We start from the raw sequence: 19,699 nt of genomic DNA on the forward strand, positions 1-19,699 counted from the left end.
CAAATTCAAAATTTTCTAAAGTGAGCTATACCATACCTTCTGCAATCTATCCCTTCTCTTATAATTAATATCCTATTAAATGATTCCATTAATTCAAGAACCTAAACCAGAAACCTTAGATGAATCCTAGACTCCTCTTGCATCTTCATCTCTCACATGACCATTGAGTCCTTCCATTCCACTGATTAGTGTCTTTTCAAATCCAGATCCTCATGCTCATCCATATGTACATTTCAGAATTGCCTGAGCTACTGAGATTTTCTCACTATCAAAATAATTGTCACACTGCTTTCACATTTATCTTTCTGAAATTACATTTTTATCAAACTATCTCATTGCTGAAATCTTTTTTCATGCCTCTCTATTTCTTAGGAATAATTCCAGTTATCATCCTATTTCATATAAGGTCCACTATGATCTGTCTGCTAGCATCATCTTCTCTAACATCCAGTGCCTTTCATTATCCAATTAAACTGAATAACTCACATTTTATGAAAGTGTCATGTTATCATGCACTTACTCTCTTGTTCCCTGTCCACCCAAAATGAGCCAAAAATATACCAAATGCCTCAAATGATATAGATTTATATTATCTTTTATTCCAGATTTTATAAAAATAAATCAATTTAAATTATCTACCTGGAAAAAAGGGATACCTTAGCTATAGTGATAAGAACAAAACTGAAGGTTTTTTAGCTTGTCTTTAAAAATTAAAATTGTCACTGAAATCTACCAAATAAAAAAATAAAAAAATTTGAAAAATCGCTCAGTAAAATTAAATACCTTACTTTTATGCCTCACCTTAACTCCATGCTTTTTATCTTATAATTACTTTTTTCTATTTTTCTCATCAATTCAACAAAATATGAAAGGGGACCAGGAGACAGAGGAAGGAGGAAAGGAGGAGAGGGGAGGGGAATGAAAAAAGGATTAAGATATGTTATGTATATATGCCAACTCCCCACAATGAATGCAATCATTATGTACTGCTACAAACATGTGGTCATAAAACATACATACATAATACATACATATGTATTTACATAAATGAGAAAAAGAAAAAAACTTAGAAACCACATTTTGGAAATGAAGACACCATACACCTATCTGCACTAATATTTTTATCATTTAATAATTGAATACTTAGAAACCCAGAAAATCAACTAGGAAAACAAATGGTAGGAAATACGTACAAACTTCTCTTAACATAGACATATATGCAAGATACATATTTACATAAAAATATATTACATAAAATTAGAAATTATCATCTTAATAAAGTGGTAAATATTCAATTATAATAACAATCAAAAGTATGAAACCCTTAAGAATACTCTGAAAAAATCATTTCTTCCAAACAAGTTAATTCATTCAAATAATATACATTATTTTCTCTGCTACTTGGGGTTCTAAGCTCTGAAGATTAAATATCTTGACAATGAAAATTCAAATGATTGAGGGAAATAATACAATCTGAAATTCATCACAATAAAATTAGCAAATAGGACTAGATGAATACTTATTTTTGTGAGGTTCATACTTTAAATTTTAATCTGTCCAATATTAAATATTCTGCAAAGCTAGAATAAAGTCATCTATTTAGCACTGTTATAAATATGTATGCCATAGGAAAAGCCTAGAAATATATACTATCACTTTTTAAATAATATATAATAAAAAAAAGCATCACAAATCATTGCTTGCAGGAGAAATTCATTGGCAGATAATGTTGAAACAATCATTTGTCCATATTTGTGTTGTAGCCTTGTGTAATTTCCCACTTCCTTTTTCAAACAATTTAGAGGTCATAACAAGTCATCTTCTTTGTAAATTCATCTTTTTAGTCCTCATGCTCCACAAAACTCCAAATACCTTCAACATGGCTTCCAACCTTGTCATCTCCATTCCAGCTGGCTCATGTAAGAAACAGCATCGAAATTTTTGGTGGGTTCAGGCTAGAAGTGGCAAATATCGCTTCTGCCCATATTCCATTGCCTAAATTCCTACTACATGGCTGCATGGACTCTAGCCTGCAGGTCTATCCAAATAGAAGGTAAAGACTTGTATTTGGGTAAGCAGCTACTATTACCTGTAGAAGAGCTTTGGGTAGCCATAACTAATAGTATGTAGGAGGAAAAAGAGTGTGTGTGTTTGACAGAGCATGCTCTGAGGTCAGGATCTAATGTTAGCATCCAAAGGACGTCATTTCCTTGTCAGTTTTGTGTGTGTATATGAGTCATTTTATATCTACTTGATGGGATTGGTGATAAGATTAAAGGAGACAAATTAGAAGCATCCCATCCATACCTAGCACAGGTAACTGTTAAACAGCTGTAATTGTTAGTTGTCTTCATTTAATACCTTAGTATTCCTGTTGATTGGTTCCAAGAGGAATCATGAGTACTGGAAATGAAGAGTATCATGCAAATTGTTTTGGCTGGAAAGTGTAGTGAGTTGTGATGCAATCAACGCCAATAAGTTCTAGCTTTTGTACCTTGAGTACCAAACAGTGAGTATAGGCTCAAAAATGTTTGCATCAAAATGCATGAAATGCTAAATTCGAAGAATTTCCAAACAGTCCAGAATCAAGATATGACTGCATTAGGGCTGGGGATTTATCTCAGTGGTTTCGCTGCCTGCCTCGCAAGCGCATGGTCCTGAGTTTGATCCCTGGTACAAAGAAAGAAAGAAAGAAAGAAAGAAAGAAAGAAAGAAAGAAAGAAAGAAAGAAAGAAAGAAAGAAAGAAAGAAAGAAATGACTGAACTAATAATTTTAGCTATTAGAATTGACACATGAATTTAAGCCTGTTTCTCACCCCAGTGGAGAATAAAAGTTGTCAAACAACCTAAATTGATTCTTCAAAAGTGTTGCATGCTATGCAAATTAGCTTTTTATGTAGAGAGTATTTTTTATGAAATCTACCTGGATTTCCATAAAGCTTTTAATCTGAAGTTTGAACAACAGGATAAAAATGTGCGATATAAACTATGTCACCTTAAGCATAGGCATGATCCAAGGATTTTGCTCAGATTATCTATATCTACATATTTCATAAACAATTATTTAGAGAGACATACATGTCAAATTGAAAATCGCATCATGTCCCCTATTCCAATTTAGCAATGGCCCATTAAAATGAAAGTTAAATTATCTTCTTTCTTGTGGATTAAACTGAATTAGAAAACCCAGGTTGGTGGATCCAGAATCAAGTTAGCTGCAAATACATTCACTACTGAATTGAATTTATCATCAGAACCATTGGCACTTTCCCTGCCTTTACCTATTAGGGGCTGAACTTGCCGTGGTAAGTGAAGACCAACTAAAGTGAGGACCTAAAGGAACATCAGTACTCCCCTTCTTTTCTCAATTCATCAATCAGATGGTTTTGCCTGCTTCTTTAAGGTGGACTGAGTAAAGAGAGTTGTTAAAAATTGTGATATGGCGATTTGAATGGATGAAGAAACACCTATAGGATTATTGGACACAGTGCTGGTGTGCCTGTGGATGACTGACATGGAGGCTGCAAACTGAAGAGGAGTAATTCACCCCTGATGTGAGTGGCATCAAACAATATGTTTGCAGCCTGGACAAAATACAAAAGGAAAAAAGAAGAAAGTCTGTCCTTTGTTCTTCAGAGGAGCTCTGGTCTTTGCCACTTCCTTTGGATGTTAGTCTCCAGTTCTTTCAGGCTTCCAGCATAGATTCCCTTTAACTTTCCGACAAAAACTCGCACCAAACTTCAGTGACCTCCACGCCTTCCATCTTAGACTGGATCCTTCCGCTTTCCAGAGCACAGACAGGCATTTTGCATTTTTCCAAAAATCTGCTTCTCTAGTGAACTCTAACACACAGAAATAGCTGAAAAAAATGTTTTTCCTTTCTCTGTGCCTCAGAAAGGGCAGATGTTCTATATTTTAGCCGTAAGATAGTAGTAGAGAATGGGAGTGAACAGTCCCCATGACTATCCCCCATCCTGATGATATAAAATATATAATCTATGCAATCAGTCCCGAGTATTAAAAAATTTGATTGTAAAAATATTACATTTTCAGGTAATAAGATAAAAGTGGCAATACTGATGCCTCAAGAATCAATATAATTCAGAGTGAGTTTACTAAATGAAATTATTTCACTCGAAGGAGGGGAGTAATAGTAAAACAATCCAGAAACATTATCACAGAAAACTGATTAAAAATAAATACTGCAAAGGTAGAATGGCTCATAAGCTATATATGAGATATCTCTGTGCCTGTTATTTTAAAGGCAAACATCATATTAGAAATGTGTTAATAGAAATGAAATACACAAAAATATAAGTACATTGAGAATTCTTCCAATTCAAATAACAGTATTATATTCAGTTTTGACAAGTAAATATAAAACAATGTGTGGAAAAATACAAAGTTTCTGTAGAAGATTTTTAAAAAGATAAAATGCTAGAATGCAATGATGAATAACCAAAAGAGGATATGTGTGCTCTGAAACACAGATTTGGGTTGAAATAGGATCCACGTGATGTATTGATTGCAGGACATTGGTCTTGCTGGTTGACCTTGCCTCCTGTCCTTGCCTTGTCTGTGAGTGACAGCAGCTTCATAGGGGTATTGCACTATGGTGACCACACATAAGCGAATAGTTACCCAGTTTCCTGGGACATATATTGAAAAGGAAAGCCTGAAAGAAATAGATTAATTTGAAATTGTCTTGAATATAGAGGTGTCTTAACCTGCTTTCTCTTCCAGTAAACAGTCACTTTGTACCCTGAAGAGTTTGCAAGGAAACTAATAACCCTAAATTGCATCAATTTGCCTCTTGACTTCCTATGAATATAATACTGGAATAGATCCTAGGTCTTACTGTGTCCAAACCAGAAATTCAGGCAAGATCATTATAAATATGTATCTAAATGATTGGAGGATAAGCCAGTCTCATTCCCTCTGCAAGATTTTAAACCTCAGATGTTTTCTATATGGTTATACATGCTGTTCCTATCCATTTACCTTAAATCTGAACTTCCCTAAATATTTTCTAAAATACATTTATTAACTTAATGTATTAGACAGCTTAAATCTTTGTAAATGTTTATTTTTGCAGCTTTTACAACTGGGACAGTCGGGTGGCTGTTTGTAATTCAAGTCCCAATTATCAAGTGATTGATGATAATCCAGATGGCTTACTTTTCAAATATAAAAAAGACAGAAAAATTCTCAATGTGGACCCAAAGGTAATTCTGATTCATATTTATATATCTTTTCAAATTCTATTGAATTTCTACAATTATTCAAAAATTGAATAGCTGACACATTTAAGATTTTCTACACTAGAAATAAAAAACTTTTAAAGCTTAGTGTGTACTTTCTTTTAAAAAAAAAACTCCACAGCTTAATTAATTTTCAGAAATTAATGAAAGAGTTTAGGGGGAATTTAAATAGACTGTACAGGTGGGAACACTTCTCCATTCCCAGCAACAGAAAGAGATTAACCAGTGGACACTTTTTTGTTTACCCTGATCCTGGAGATATCCAGTTGAGTTTGCTTTTGGTAGGGAGGTGACTTATTTAGGGGAGCGAGACTCTAATCTCACATTTGTACCCAGAATTATAACATCTCTCTCTGTGTGGCTAAGGCTGATAAAAGTATGGCCATTAGCATATGTCTAAATGTTCATTTAGAAAACACATTTATATATTTTAAAAGCATGACCCATAATATTTTGAACTAGTTAAAAGAATAATAATTTTTATCTAATGTATTTTCAAAAACTGCTATTGCATTGTGACTGTTTATCATGACCTGATGTCTGGGGATGAAAGTTGAGACTTTGCTTAATATTATTGTGTACTTGGGTTGTTTAGGTGTGTGGGGTTTTTTTAAACTTTTGAGAATAAGTTATTCACATTCATATGATAATATCAGTCTATAATCCAAAGACAAGAAAAATATTCCTTTAGAGTGAAGAAAATAAGAATTACAGGATATTTGTTAGTGTAGAGGCAAGGATTAATCAAAAGTAAGAAAGAAGAATCAGGGTTTTACTTTTTTTTCTAAAAAACAATTCAGAGATTCAAAATCAAAATTCTTTCTCTCATATCCACTTAATACAGTTCCTGGCTATTGAAGTGCTCAGTAACTATGTGTCCAAAGAATAAATGAATGAAATTCTATAGCAAGAAATGGATTATGTCTGCAAGTATCAGAAAATTCAAGACAGTGGTTTAAACAGAATAGAAACCTCTTTCCCACATGTGAGTCTAGAGAGTGGCAGACCAAGGTTGGGCTGGCAGCTCCATAGTCATTTGGACAGAGTGGTCTTCATCCCCAGAACTGATGCGGTGGGGATGAAGGGATACAAAAGACCTGCTATGGCTGCCTTTTAAGAAAGTTTCCCAAACAGTCCCTCACAGTCATTCTTACACGTCCCCTTGTAAGAATAGAGCCACTTCTAACCATACTGAAGACTCTTAAGTGTAATCTTTCTTCAAGTGGCCTTGGCCACACACCTTGTGTTAGCTTTCTATGGGACAGGAAAAAGCGAGGTTGAGTGGACAACTAGCAGTTTCTGACAAATGTGACCTCTTTTCAAAGAATACTGCTCTATTTTGATCTCAGGCTTCTAAGTAAAATAAGGTACTAGATCAGAAAATCTCTAGAGCCATATTTATTATGGATCTGTGAGTACCAAAAATATTTATCAGCAGACTTGCTCTCCAGTAGTGCCTCCTTACTAATGAGTGTCAAAATGTGATTAGTTGCAACAAGTATACAAAACTTAAACTTTCATTAAACTTACAAATAATATTCAGAATCATTTTCTTTGGAATGCTAAACTATATACGTAAGTGTAACATTATTAATAGTTTCGTGAAGACATGCAAAACAAATTTTTAATCAGTTTTAAAAGACATCATATTTAACCTGTTTCATGGATCTATTTTTTAAAAGGGCATAGTTCAAGAATGTATGTCATGAATTATTTTTATGGACTTAGAAGCACATTATTGAATGCAAACTATTAACTTGAACATGGTTCAAAAAACTTTAACACTTTCACTTTCAAAATAATGAACAATGGAAATTTCAAAGATTTAATCAACAATACAGGAAATATAACATTTTCCTCTTGTTTTCTAGAAGAAAAATACTTGAATGTGAAGGAAAGTTTTCCAAATCTTAAAGAACAAGGAGTTAGTTAATGAGCGATAAAAATAAAGGCTTATTTAGCAAATACTTCATGATATTTGGATACTTTTTATTTTACTTGTGTTATATTTTATACTTGTATTTTAATTATCTATTTTTGAAGATTAAAAATTAATGTCAGATTTTCTGGAAAGAAGTATTGACCCTGAATAGCAATCAGTAAATTAATCTCTATGCCTTACTTTGCTATTAATTGGCTGCATAGCCTTGATAAATTCAATTAATCTTCCTACATTTTAATGCTAACAACTGGAAGATGGGGGTTTGTTTTATTTGTTTGTTTTGTTTTGTTTCTGATCTCTAGAGTCCCTCTAAAGCACCAATCAGAATCTTCAGAAATCCTGGCTCCACTGAATCCAGAAGTACATACTTTAATAACCAGCCATTGTTATTCTGCTATAGTTTGTCTATGAACACAATTTAGGAAAACTTTCTCCATAAAAAGGCAATCAGTTCAAGAAATCTGGCATACTGTCTCAAATATTAGTGAAGTAACATATAGATTTTATTTTTATGGACCATGTATAAAATTTTTCCCACATGATTTCTTACTCACCCTCGTCAAAGATCCTTGATGTTTGGTATTTCATGCATCCAATATAACATTCCTTGTAGGCCTATAGGAGGAATAAGCTAAAATGTCTCTTTTTAAAAATTACAAATTAAATGATAAGAATTCCATTTTTATTCTCAGTATTTCTCTGAACAATTGTGCTTAAAATTCTTCCAAAGATGAGCATCTCCTAAATCTATCAGTTAAGGTGCCGTAAAATGCTATGTGGCGAACACAGCCCAGCCCTGCTTTCCTTTTATTTCAATTACTCTCTTGAAAATACTTTATGCTTAAAATTAAAGAGGTCAAGATAAATGAAAGGTTGAAACAGTGGTAAACAGGATGTGTTTCCTTTGTACAACACAGATGTAGACTCATTAATCCTGAAGTGTGTTTCCCATGAAACACACTTGTTTGTGAATGGTAAGAGTGGAAAAAGAAAACTGTGCAGGTCTTAGAACAAGTAATATGAGTTCATTGGCTAAGAAATTCCAAATGCAATAAGAGTTTGGTTGCATTGAAAACAGGACCACTGGCTTTAACTTCCCTGCAGCTGTATAACATCTGGAACAAATAAGGCAAGTTTCTATTTTTAAGTGAAGAATGCTTGTCTGAGTAATTCACACCCACCAAAATGTTTCCAGTGTATTATCTTTAGAGGGCTGGAGTGGAAGCACTTTACACTTATTTCTCAGTATTGTGTGCACAAATAAATCATATAGGCTTTTTTTTAACTTTTAAAAATACTAAGCATGGGAAAGTTTGCTCTGAGTCTTACCACAATATAGGTGCTCTAAAACTGGCATGATGTACCAATAAGATGAGAGAAGAGAGAGTGTACACAATAGTTAAACAAGCAAAAAAATTCTTATTTACACCAGCTTTTCTCCCTGTATTCCTCCCATTAGCTAAAATGGAAAAGGTCCTTGAGAGCCTATTGCTTGGAAAAAGTACTTGGTTAATAAATATTGAATAAATATACATTGAAAAAATAATTGGATAGATCATTCCCTCCACAAAACAAATAGTGGTAATAATTGTGCTATTCTATAAAAATGAGTAGATTATGCTACTAATATTTGATGTATCAGCAATAGTGAGAATGAGTATAGCTATTCCACTTTATATCCGTCCAAATAAGTCAGAAAAAAAATTGGGGGAATTTATCTTTGGAAAGAGGTTTTGTAGAAATTATGGAGAAATCTTTATTTTGGTGCATGCTTTCAAATCTTCTTGTGTAGCCCCAGAAATAAGTAATTTAAATTATCTCAATGAGACTATTAAATTAAAACATATTTTTGATTTGTGAATAGACTCACTTTAAGTGACCTGCTCAAAGTTGTATAGTTAATTATTAGTAGAATCTAACAATGCCGCTTAAAATTAAATATTATAAGACACAGTGAAGGCAAAGAGTAAAACTTCAACCCTTGCCCTTTAACTACTAATAGATTTTTAAAGAGAAATAAGCATGTGAAAACATAACTGTCATGTAAGGCAATAAGTGGAAATTTACAGAAAAGAGAAATACTTTGAGAATTCAGTGGAAGAAGGGATGACTTTTGATCTAGGGGCAGGAGCCAGTGGAGAGTGCTAATGAGAGACAGCATGGGAAAATCTTAGGTAACACTGAAGGATATTGTCTTGTAGCTAGGACTTGAAGCATAATTAGGGGTTAAATTTACAGAGAGGGAGAGATCATCAGTACCTGGGATTAAATTATTACCCAAATTTCACAAGTATAAAAAAGACAAAGGAAAATTTAAATAGTTCTGTTTGGCTGCTACATTAGTTTAGGAGTAAGGTGGGGATTAAGCCTGAAAAGATCAGGAAAAGCTTTGCAAACAGCGCTGATGAAGAGCTTGGACTAGATGCGACAGATGTGAAAGGGGAGATATGTCCAGGCTCTTGTGCAGGTAAATAACAGGTGAAAGTCACATTTTAAACTGACTGGATAGTATAGAACAGGACTGACTAGAGAGGAAAAACTGGAGGTAAGGGCAGTTAACAATAACCCAGGTAACGAGTCAAGAGGATAAGAAGTAAGGGTCCTGCTATAGTTAAGAGATTTCAGATTGATGTTTTCAGTATTCTAGCTACCTGACCATGCAAAGACAAAACTTAGAAAATGTTTATCTGTCAGCAAAGGTTTTGAGGGAATCTCACTCCACCCAACCCTGAGAAAAGAAAGATGTACTAGAACACCTCCTGAACATACTTGCTTGTTAAATGTCTAACGCTAAAACAAGCAAACCAAACCACATTCAGAGATCCCAGAGATGGTGTTGTTTGTGTTAAGTGGAGGACATTGGTGAAACTAGAGACACCACTATAGAATAATCTTTCAGGATGCACTGTTTCACAGAGCTTGTTGTTTATGCGTTGCTTTAGTGGGATCTATTTCTATTTTCTTTATGTGTCACTACCCTTCACTATACACAGAAGCCTGGGCTCTTCTTCGTGAAAATTGTTCATTGCTGTTCAGCCATAACAATGAGCTAGTTCAGAATGCAAATTTTCATCACAAGGGTTCTTCATCAACTCTAACCCAACCTGGACTGATTGGTAGCAATTCTTTTCAGTTCACTGAAGCATTTCCTCTTCCTTTCTCCTCAAAGTGGCCAATCAGAAGAACTTCAGGATCTGTTCCTCAAGAATCAAATTGAAACCAGAGATAACTAAGCCCAGGAATCTATATTTTAAAAGTCTGCCCATGTGATCCTCAGGATTAGCTGGATTTGATATCTACTGCCTTACATTGTAATATTGTATTGGCTGTTGCTTCACCTTGCTGTTTGTACTTAAAGGAATCATGCACCATCTGATAAAATGAAATTTAATTCAACAGCCTTAATTTTAAGTACTTTAAATTATATATTCTAGGGACTGCATAAAAAGGAGAGAAAGTACAGAGCGTATGCCACTTCTGGATAACCTTCACAGAAATACAACCACACCAGATACTTCAGCTGATAAATTCCTGTTATTTCCCTGCTATTTGGATCGTTATAGAAGGTGGAGGATTTGGGGCTGATACTCATTCTTGCTATCATTGCCTCCTTAAGAATCACTTCATGAAATATGTTTTTCCAGAGACTTAAATGAAGCAGTATATATGACAGAGACTTGTAAAGGATACACTGTAAAAGGAACAGTAAGAAGTCTTTCTAGTTGTTTGGCTATTATACTGCCAGTACTAGCATCATTCTCACATATGGTAGGTGCTCAATAAACATCTGGGAAACGAACAGATTGAATATTAACTATTTGCTAAAGAAATGAATGGTATGGCCAAGAATAATCTCGGAAACTTTTGAGGTTAACTTTAAAATATTTTAGGATCTCAGGCCCTAGAAACATATGTAAAGCTAAAGATATTTTTAGCTGAAAAGTACCAGAATAATTGACTGTGGCACTTTACTCTGCTTGGTAATGAATTGAATCTTGAGGTTCTTTGCTGGGCCTTGGAATATGAACTTTAGGTGTCCAAGGCAATGGCAATGTATTAGGTGCATGAATAAATGAGAGCAGCACTTATTTTATTATTTTAGGTATTATTTTTATTATTTTAGGCATTATTGTATAGTATGCAGATGCTAAAAACAAGTATGTCAAGCTCTTTTTCTGTAAGCAAAAAAAAAATCTAAGTAAACAATATTTAAAATACAAAATAAATTTGATCAGTAAAGACATCTCTTCTGGGTGTTGTTTATTTTATTTTTTTTATTAAGAGGAATATTTCTACAGCATCTTCCCACAGCTCCTGTCTCCTCTTCTTTGCTCCTCGCCAGCAATTCCCACCCAAGTGCTGTGCTTTGCCTCTCTCACTGACTGCTCTTAATTTCCTTTGCCACCTAGCCTGTCACAGCTTGAAACTGCACTTCTCAAAAAGTAAGCCCATAACATTCCTGCATCTTTTAGGCAGATGGTATAGGTTTAATCTCCAGGAGCTCCATCCTCTGCTGAGACCTTCAATTTTACAGTCTTTTTTGAGGGATTATATATTTTTTCTTTTCAATATTAAAAATAAGTCCCCTAAACAACATACTACCTAGAATAAGTTTAAGCAAGACTATGGTTTCTTCAAAGTCATCAAGGAAGCCCCCTCAAACTCTATTGAAAAATGGACCTAATACTTGGCCGGTGGGGCTGGGGACACTGCACCACTTTTTGGCCCTTGGATTTTCCTTAGAGATCTCTTGGTTTTTAACTGTGGCACAGTCACGGTTATGAAGTAAAGCTGAAGTCTTGCCAACTTTCTGGTTTTGCTGCCCAAATTACTAAATGTTTGGTTGATTGTAGCCTTAAAACATCCACATACTAAGTAGATTTTAAACCTTTTCTCCCCTGGGCAATCACCTGGTATATCTGAACTAAAAGTCTACCACATAAAAATTAAGTATTTACTCAAGTAACTACTGCTAAAATCAGTGGGCCTAAGGAATACTTTAAAAATTACATAATAAAGCTTGGCTTTTATGAATTAAACCTAAAACTTAAACATCATATCCTCCTTTTGACCTGGAAGACTGATTTTAATTTTATTATGCAGAATTTATGGAACAACCTCTACAGATAAGCACATTGTTGTAAAGTTTCCAATTCATGAAAATATACATGAAGTGTAGCACAAGAAAGATGAGCTGGAGGAAAGAAAAAACTTAAATATATAATTTTGAAACATATATCTATTAATGCTTAGTAACAAGAGAATATACATGATAACCCTTCACTATCCAAATTAAATGTCTACAGTGAAAAGTACATATCCCTACAAAACATGACAAAGAAAAAGTTACATTTAAGCTTCCAGTTATTAGAGCAGCCTAATCAAACGATGCCAGAGACAGGAAGAGCAATATGACCTAGAGAAACAAGACTGGAGTGATTTAAGGAAGACAATTTAGCACCAGTTCTTGCTCACTTTTTTACAAAATGTGTTATCACAAACCAAGGAATATGGGAAAGAGTGGAGAGTTAGTTTCCTGGTGGATGAAATAACTAAGAACAAAGTAAATGTTTCTTCCATTATCTTAAGGACTTGATACCTAATGACAAAGACACAGGTGTTTAAGGAAGCCCATGAGTCAGGCACAGGGTCCCTGGAAGTTCAGGACTGTAGAAAGAATTTTTCTTCCTTAAGGATTTTTCTGGTCTCAAAATGTGAAAGAGGCATCTACTCCCATGACTCCTCAGCCAGTCACCATTCTAGCAAACACTTACAATCTAAGGCATCAAAATTCCAAAACAAGATGAATAATGTTGATGGTTATCAGAGTGTAGACCACAATAGCATAAATAGTGATTAAGGTCATTAACAAGAAAGACCTCATATAGACAACATCTAAGTGACTACTGTCACCTGGGATATCCTCAGTATAAACAGCGGTGGCCTTGGTCATGTGCATTGCCTTATATAGGTAAAGCAAGAGTAAAAACTAGTATTAACAAAAAAATTAACAAATTGCCAGTCCCAACTTGTTAGCCCAGAAAACTACCTCTTAAGCACATGAGGTTCTCTGGACTGATTCTATCCTTTTGGGAAATCTAACTTACTTTAAAAATATGACAAGTTTTTTTAGATGTATTTGAAACTCAAAAAATATTCACATGACCATATGCACAGTAGTATTTCAGGAAATTCAAAAAACTACCTCATTGCTTAAGGTATTCCACTTAAGAAATGTAGACCCTAGAGCTCCCTCAAATTCCTGGAACCAGGTGGAAGGGCTGGAAGTACTGCAGAAAACCTTGGAAAGGCCCAAGGAGTGGCCATCATGGCTCATGCAAGAAAAAGCCATCTAAGACAGTCAATGTGTTATGTACATGTACCAACTCCTCAGAAGGAATGCTATCATTATGTACTGCATACCTTACTCATAATAAAAAATAAATACATGGAGTTGGAGCTAAAAAGATTTTATTAGCTCTGTGATTAGGGAAAATTACTTGACACTGTGAGGATGCCCCCAACTGTTTTCCCATTTGCAAAAATCTGTTAAAATAGTCATTTGATAAAAGGCTGTTTGTGAAGATTAAATAAGAGAATTATCTAAAATACCTACCACTGCATAGGTGCCCAAGAAATGATTATTGCTCCCTGGTAGTGTGTTATATCAGTGACCATGGAAGTTCTCAAAGGATAGTCATTTTTCGCTACACAAGTTAAAAATTGGAAATTTTATGTCCAGGACTGGGCAGCAAGTGGACTAAATTGTGATACATCCATACAAGGAAATAATATGTTCAAGCTGTGTTTACTGATGTACCATTATTAATAGTGTTCAAGATACACTATTGAATGAAAAAAGCAAATCATAAAGGTATAGAAATATTCTGTCCCATTAATTAGTCATAATTTTAAAATATTCATATATATGGACATTAATATATGTTTCTGTTTTCTTTCAAATAACAACTCTTTACAACCAAATTTATAGAAGTCTTTTCCTCCCCTTTGGACATATTTCTAAAATGGAAATTGCTAAGTCAAAAGAGATATACCTTGTAAAGCTTTAGAAAAGTTTTGTCAAATTCAGTTGCAGTGAGACACTTATCAATTTACGACGATACCTGCATTGTTTAAGACTCCCTATTCACTGGGCTCTCTTTATTGCCATGCTTTAGAAGACTTTTTCTGCCCAAATTTCTATGGCATCATTTTTATTGTTGGAAATGAACATCGCTTTCATACAAGTGTTAGGTGTTGTATTTCATCATCTATCATTGTCTATCATTGCCTTCTACTCACTTTCCTATAAGGTTTTAGTGGGTTTTTTAAATCAGTTTTTAAATATTGTATGTATAATAGGTAGGAAATCTTGTAACATACTACAATTTAGGTATCTGTTTTTAACTTTATCATGGCTTATGGTTAAAAGAAGTTTAAAATTTTTATATGGTCCAAACTACTGACTTTGGGGCAGGGTATTTAGCTCAGTGGGTCCACCACCTGCTTTGCAAGTGCAAGGTCCCAAGTTCAATCCCTGGTACCAAAAGAAAAAAAAAAAAAACTACTGACTTTGCTTTCTAATTTCTTTCATTGTTTCTTTTTTTAAAAAAAGATTCTCATACTAAGAATAGGAAAAATTTCATCCAAAGTTTCTTCTAAACTTGCTTATGATTTTGTTCATACATTTATATTTAAAACTCTTCTTGGATTTGGTGGAGCAAGGTTGGAGTCTCTTTACTCTGTTCCATTAACTACAATTTTTCAGTAATTTATTACTGTTGGTCTTATCCCACTATATTTTATTTTCTCATATTTTCTACTTGGCTTGAAGTCTTGTCTCTCCTGGGACCTAGAAATGGCTTCAGGCAAAAGTCTTTTCACACCTCCTTCCAGTGCTGTGAATTTGAAGTGAGAGCTTTCTTCATGCTGCATTTTCTCAACCTGTCACATTGCTTGTTTCTGTTGTGTATGTGAGACTGCTTTTTGCACCCTTGTTATCTATGTTAAAAAACAACTTCTAAAAGAAGATAGACTAGTCATCCTCATATTGACAGAAAATGAACATGTGCAAAAAATGTTTTAACTCATGAATTAGTGAAGGACCTATAAGATGTTATAGCTGGGCCAAAGGAGCATTCAAGGAGCAGAGACATAAGGGGAATGAGAAATTCTAAAATAGATTGTGTTTAAAACTATAGAAAGGGATGTAGATAGAGACTAGGCTGGAGCTCATCAGTGGGCTGGGAAGGAAGAATCACTGAGATCAAAGGAGAGAAAGGTATGTTTCCAGAAGAAGCACATACAACTACGTACAGTACACAATACTTGATAGTGTGATAAATGACTGTTACTATTTTAGGTACTTATCATAACATGCTGTGCTTTTCATCCTTTAAAGCATAATCCTACTTATATAAAAGAGTTTACTGTAAAACAGTGTGCTGCTATGCCAGTGGTAGCCTCATGTATCTCGTGTTTAACTGTGTATTTGGATAATATCAAGGGGCCATCACAGATGATTGATGTATACCTTCTCAGTTTTCACTTAGAAGTTGGCATTCTGTGTGGTACTTTGCAATGCACACGGATGAAATTGCCTAATAACATATTTCTCAGATTATATTTCCATCACATGTCACATGACTGTATTGAAATTTAAATTAACAAAATTTGGCCTACGTGGTGTCTACTAACTAGAATTTTTTTCGCAGACCACTATTTGTTCAATATTAGTTTTGAAAGTGTTTTTAAAACAAATCACATCCTTTGATATCTTGTTAATGCTTGAGATGTTTTTTTAAATCATATGGAAAAATGTTTAAGTACTTTTCAGTTTTGCTTTGGTTGAGTTCTATTATATTTGAATATTGTTATAGTTTTTTCCCTTGTGTTGCTTTTCTTTGAATAATTTTAATTTTTGTATATATGTGGGTTTAGTGAATGATAATAAAGTTATACATAAAAAAAGAAATTCTAAAATGAATTTATGAATAAATGCAAAAATGGTTGTGTCAAAATCAGTACAAAAATAAGTTCCATCCCATTGGACATAATTACTTTGCACTCTTGGCAAAGAATTATTTGATTATTGAATTTCCTACATGTGACAGAGTTGTCTTAGAGAACAAAGATGATAAAGTACTGGATAATCCATATGCCCATTATTTGATTTTCTGCCCATTTCAAAGTTTCTCACATTTTCCCAACAGCTTCACTTATTTTTATCATAATAACTTCAATAAAAGATTATTCTTGATCATAAAACAAAGCTTATTGCATTACTTTTACTTCATTGTTTACATAGGTATAGGAAAGTATTGTTTTACAATAGAGGACACCTTAAATTTACTTTGTGAAGCCATATAATTTTTTTAAAAAAGAAATTAAATCATTCACAGAAATTTTCTTAAGGAATCTCAAATTGAGCTTCTATACTCTGCTTGTTGTCCTGGGGGTAAGAAACCAAGCCTGAGAAATTCTCTATATTGTACCAGATTTCACTTGTAACACCTATAAATTTGGGTAATTGTTCTCTTTGCCATGTCCCCAAAGTGCCCTGGAGTTACTTACATATAAGATATCATATTATTAGACCCTTCAGCCAGAAGTAGGCCAAATTGCCTGGAAGGGCTCTATAGACATTGCTTCCATAAAAGTTAAACTTGATTAAATTAATGTTGTTTCAAATGTAACATTCCAGACAAGGCCTTAGTTTTATAATTTGTGCAATTACCTTCTAGTAAAAAGGACAAGTGCTTCTTACTGAATTTACGCAAATTATTAAATGGTCACTGAAAGTAAGGAGGCTTAAGAAGAAATTCTAAATCCTAGAGAAAAAATTGGGAATCAGATATCATTTTAAAATGGTGCCTTTCAGTTTATAAAAGGAAAATCTACTATATTTCTATGGGTTATACATAGATTGAGAAGGGAAAAGAATGTTCTAATATATCCAGTAAATAGAACATTTAAAAATCAACACTATTCTGAGGAAATAGTCACAAGAAATTTTTTCTGAGTGGTTCATGCAGTCCTATTGCAACGAATTCCTGCTCTACTAGACCTCATTATTCATCATATTCTGCCCTTTGTTTTGACCTAAAAATATTCCTGGAAATCTTGACTCAGTCCGTCCATAGAGAATCCTGCAAGCTCTCTAGTGACTGTGAGTTCAGCTTTGAAATATCAGTGTTTAAAGTACTGGTACAGTCCTTTTCCAAGAGATTCTAACACTGTCCCTGCTTGTTGAAGGCAAAAATCCTGGCCCATTACCTGGAAGAGACTTCAGGAAAGCATTAAAGTAAAATACTACTATTAGTAAGTGATTGGGAACCAAAATGACTGTGTTTGAGTTATTATTAACAATTTTCAAATGTAAACAGTCAGTTGAGGGCTCATAATGAGAATAATACAGCAGATAAAAATTATAGTTCTTTCTGTGGCATAGAAAACAAAGAATAAAGCCCCTACCAAAAAAAAATTAGGGAAAGCATCTCTAATGAAAACTATTAAATCTATTTTAGAAGTCTGTGAATGGTATATCTAATAAAAAATGTGTTAAAACAATTTTAATGAAGAGAAAAATCTTGAAATATGACACAGAAGAATCCTGAAGCATAATTATCAATACAAGTAAAGTAATTCAGCAAGTCTGGAGTAAAGCCTCAACATACGTAGTGTTTAAACAACAACTGAAGACATAGCTGATGACATTGTACTGTTTTTGTCTAACATCATCAGTCACAGCATTGCTAGAACTCTGATAAATGTAAGAAAACTTGATGGGAATATTCCTAAGAACTGTGATCTATGTTTTCTGTGAGGATAAATATATGTAAGACACTAAAGGCAATGACAAAACTCTAGGAGCTTTTCATAAAGCATGTAAAATTTCTGAAATATTTATGTTTATAATGTCCTATTTATTCAAATTGACCTGGGAAAAGCTGAGTATCTCTTGTGATTTTACAGTTCTTCCTGTAGAATTCTTCAAACAAACCTAATTATTTTTAGCACTTTCTTTTTAAGTGAAAGGCAAAGTTTTTGTGACTTTTTTCCAGGGCCCTTTTGGGAAATCTCAAATGTATTTTTAAGTGTAAAACATATACTGAAAGTGTAAATTTTTTTCTATACTTCAGAACTCATTATGGAATGGTGAAAGTCAGGAAAAAAATTCAGAGAGTATTTGGATACTAAGATAAATTCAGAATGTCAGAGAAATACTAAAATTATATTTAAGTAAACATTTTAAACAATAAATTTTAAAAAAATAAACATAGATGTTAATGTGGTTGTAAAGAGCCTTAGCTTTTTATAAGTGAGGAGTCTTTGTTCTTTTCATTTTTTTTTCTTTTTTCTTAAATAGTCAAAAATGTAATAAATGGATACAAAGAACAGAAAATTATTCTTGTAATACACAGAAACTTTGCATATAAGCAGGTTACACAGATTTTTGAAAAGCCTTTCATATAATAAGCAAAGGAAAGAATAAGCTAAGAAAGCAAGCCAATTAATATTGGCCAAATTTTACTAACATTTTTGGAATATTTCAGCATCTTTTCAGACTCAAGAACTAAAAACCAAGGCAAGAAATTTTATTTCCAAAATTTCCCATTCATTTTATTTCTTCACATCCTACAAATTCTCCTGGGATCCATGAACATGAAACAATTTTACTTTAATATAAAGATATTAGCTCTGTAAGCATCCTAATGCATTCATCATTGCTATGGTTAAATGAATCAGTAAGTATTTTAAAATTTCTCAGTTTCAGGCTCCAATATAGTAAATATTGATAGCTATAATCCATATACCTAAAAGTTTTGGGAACTCCATGGTGATTCTCAAGATTATAGAGGACTTCTGAAATGGGCAGAAAACTGAAAACTACTTGGGGAAGGGGGATTACACTATTACTGTGTATACCATTATCCATTACTATTCTACTATTAAATACAGTACTACCGTAAAGCCCCTACTATAGAAAATATCTACATTCTCTTTAAAACACAATGTATACAGTAATTTTGTTCAGTTCCTATTTTTCCTTAGCATGGTCTCAACCATTTCTACTAACAGTGACATTTAATTAAGGTAACTTCTATTTCACAAAGGAAACTGGAAGTAGAGAATCAAGTACTATCTTTCTCGCACATTTCAGCAAACTGGAAATTTTATTTTGCAACTTTCTCTTTCTATATATATACACATATCTTTTAAATGATAAATTACATACACATTCAGGACCCAAAGACAAGAACTTTTCATAGGATATAAGCAAAAGTACATAAATTTAAAATTATGCCCATTAGGGATCAAGTTTCCAGTATTTCTAGTTAGAATTCCTAGTTGATACTAAATGAGTATTCATTATATAATTCAATTTAATGTCATTATAAAGTTTTATGTTATCTAAAGATTTTGGTAAGTATATTCAAGCTGACATACTTTTAAAAAGAAAACATAATTGCTATTGCAATAAAGTTTTCAGAAT

The 19,699-nt window shown here is 33.4% G+C and overlaps 1 protein-coding gene and 1 long non-coding RNA gene across 5 annotated transcripts in view; one reads left to right on the top strand and one right to left on the bottom strand.

Annotated features, from left to right (window-relative positions):
• Cfap299 (cilia and flagella associated protein 299) overlaps positions 1–19,699 on the top strand; it is a 595,444-nt gene that overhangs the window by 570,733 nt on the left and 5,012 nt on the right. Inside the window, exons 5-6 of one of the 2 annotated variants that reach the window (XM_021260977.2) lie at positions 5,096–5,225; positions 10,638–18,493. In XM_021260977.2, the coding sequence (XP_021116636.1) occupies positions 5,096–5,225; positions 10,638–10,688 (181 nt within the window). In that variant the 3' untranslated portion in view covers positions 10,689–18,493. Of the gene's footprint in view, positions 1–5,095; positions 5,226–10,637; positions 18,494–19,699 lie in introns of those variants that run through there. The other variant, XM_004847996.4, reaches the window with a different exon arrangement.
• Positions 1–19,699, bottom strand: part of LOC110349945 (uncharacterized) — a 186,904-nt gene that overhangs the window by 99,464 nt on the left and 67,741 nt on the right. The window contains exons 3-4 of one of the 3 annotated variants that reach the window (XR_015452904.1): positions 7,758–7,818; positions 653–4,675 (exon numbers count right to left, since the gene is read on the bottom strand). The exons of the other annotated variants lie outside the window; for them this stretch is intronic. This is a non-coding gene — a long non-coding RNA (uncharacterized LOC110349945). Of the gene's footprint in view, positions 1–652; positions 4,676–7,757; positions 7,819–19,699 lie in introns of those variants that run through there. 3 annotated transcript variants of the gene reach the window in all.

Source organism: Heterocephalus glaber, unplaced genomic scaffold (assembly GCF_053883595.1).
Source record: "Heterocephalus glaber isolate CG9 unplaced genomic scaffold, H.glaber_assembly_v1.0 deba00001454, whole genome shotgun sequence".
In the NCBI taxonomy this organism is placed as follows: domain Eukaryota; kingdom Metazoa; phylum Chordata; class Mammalia; order Rodentia; family Bathyergidae; genus Heterocephalus; species Heterocephalus glaber.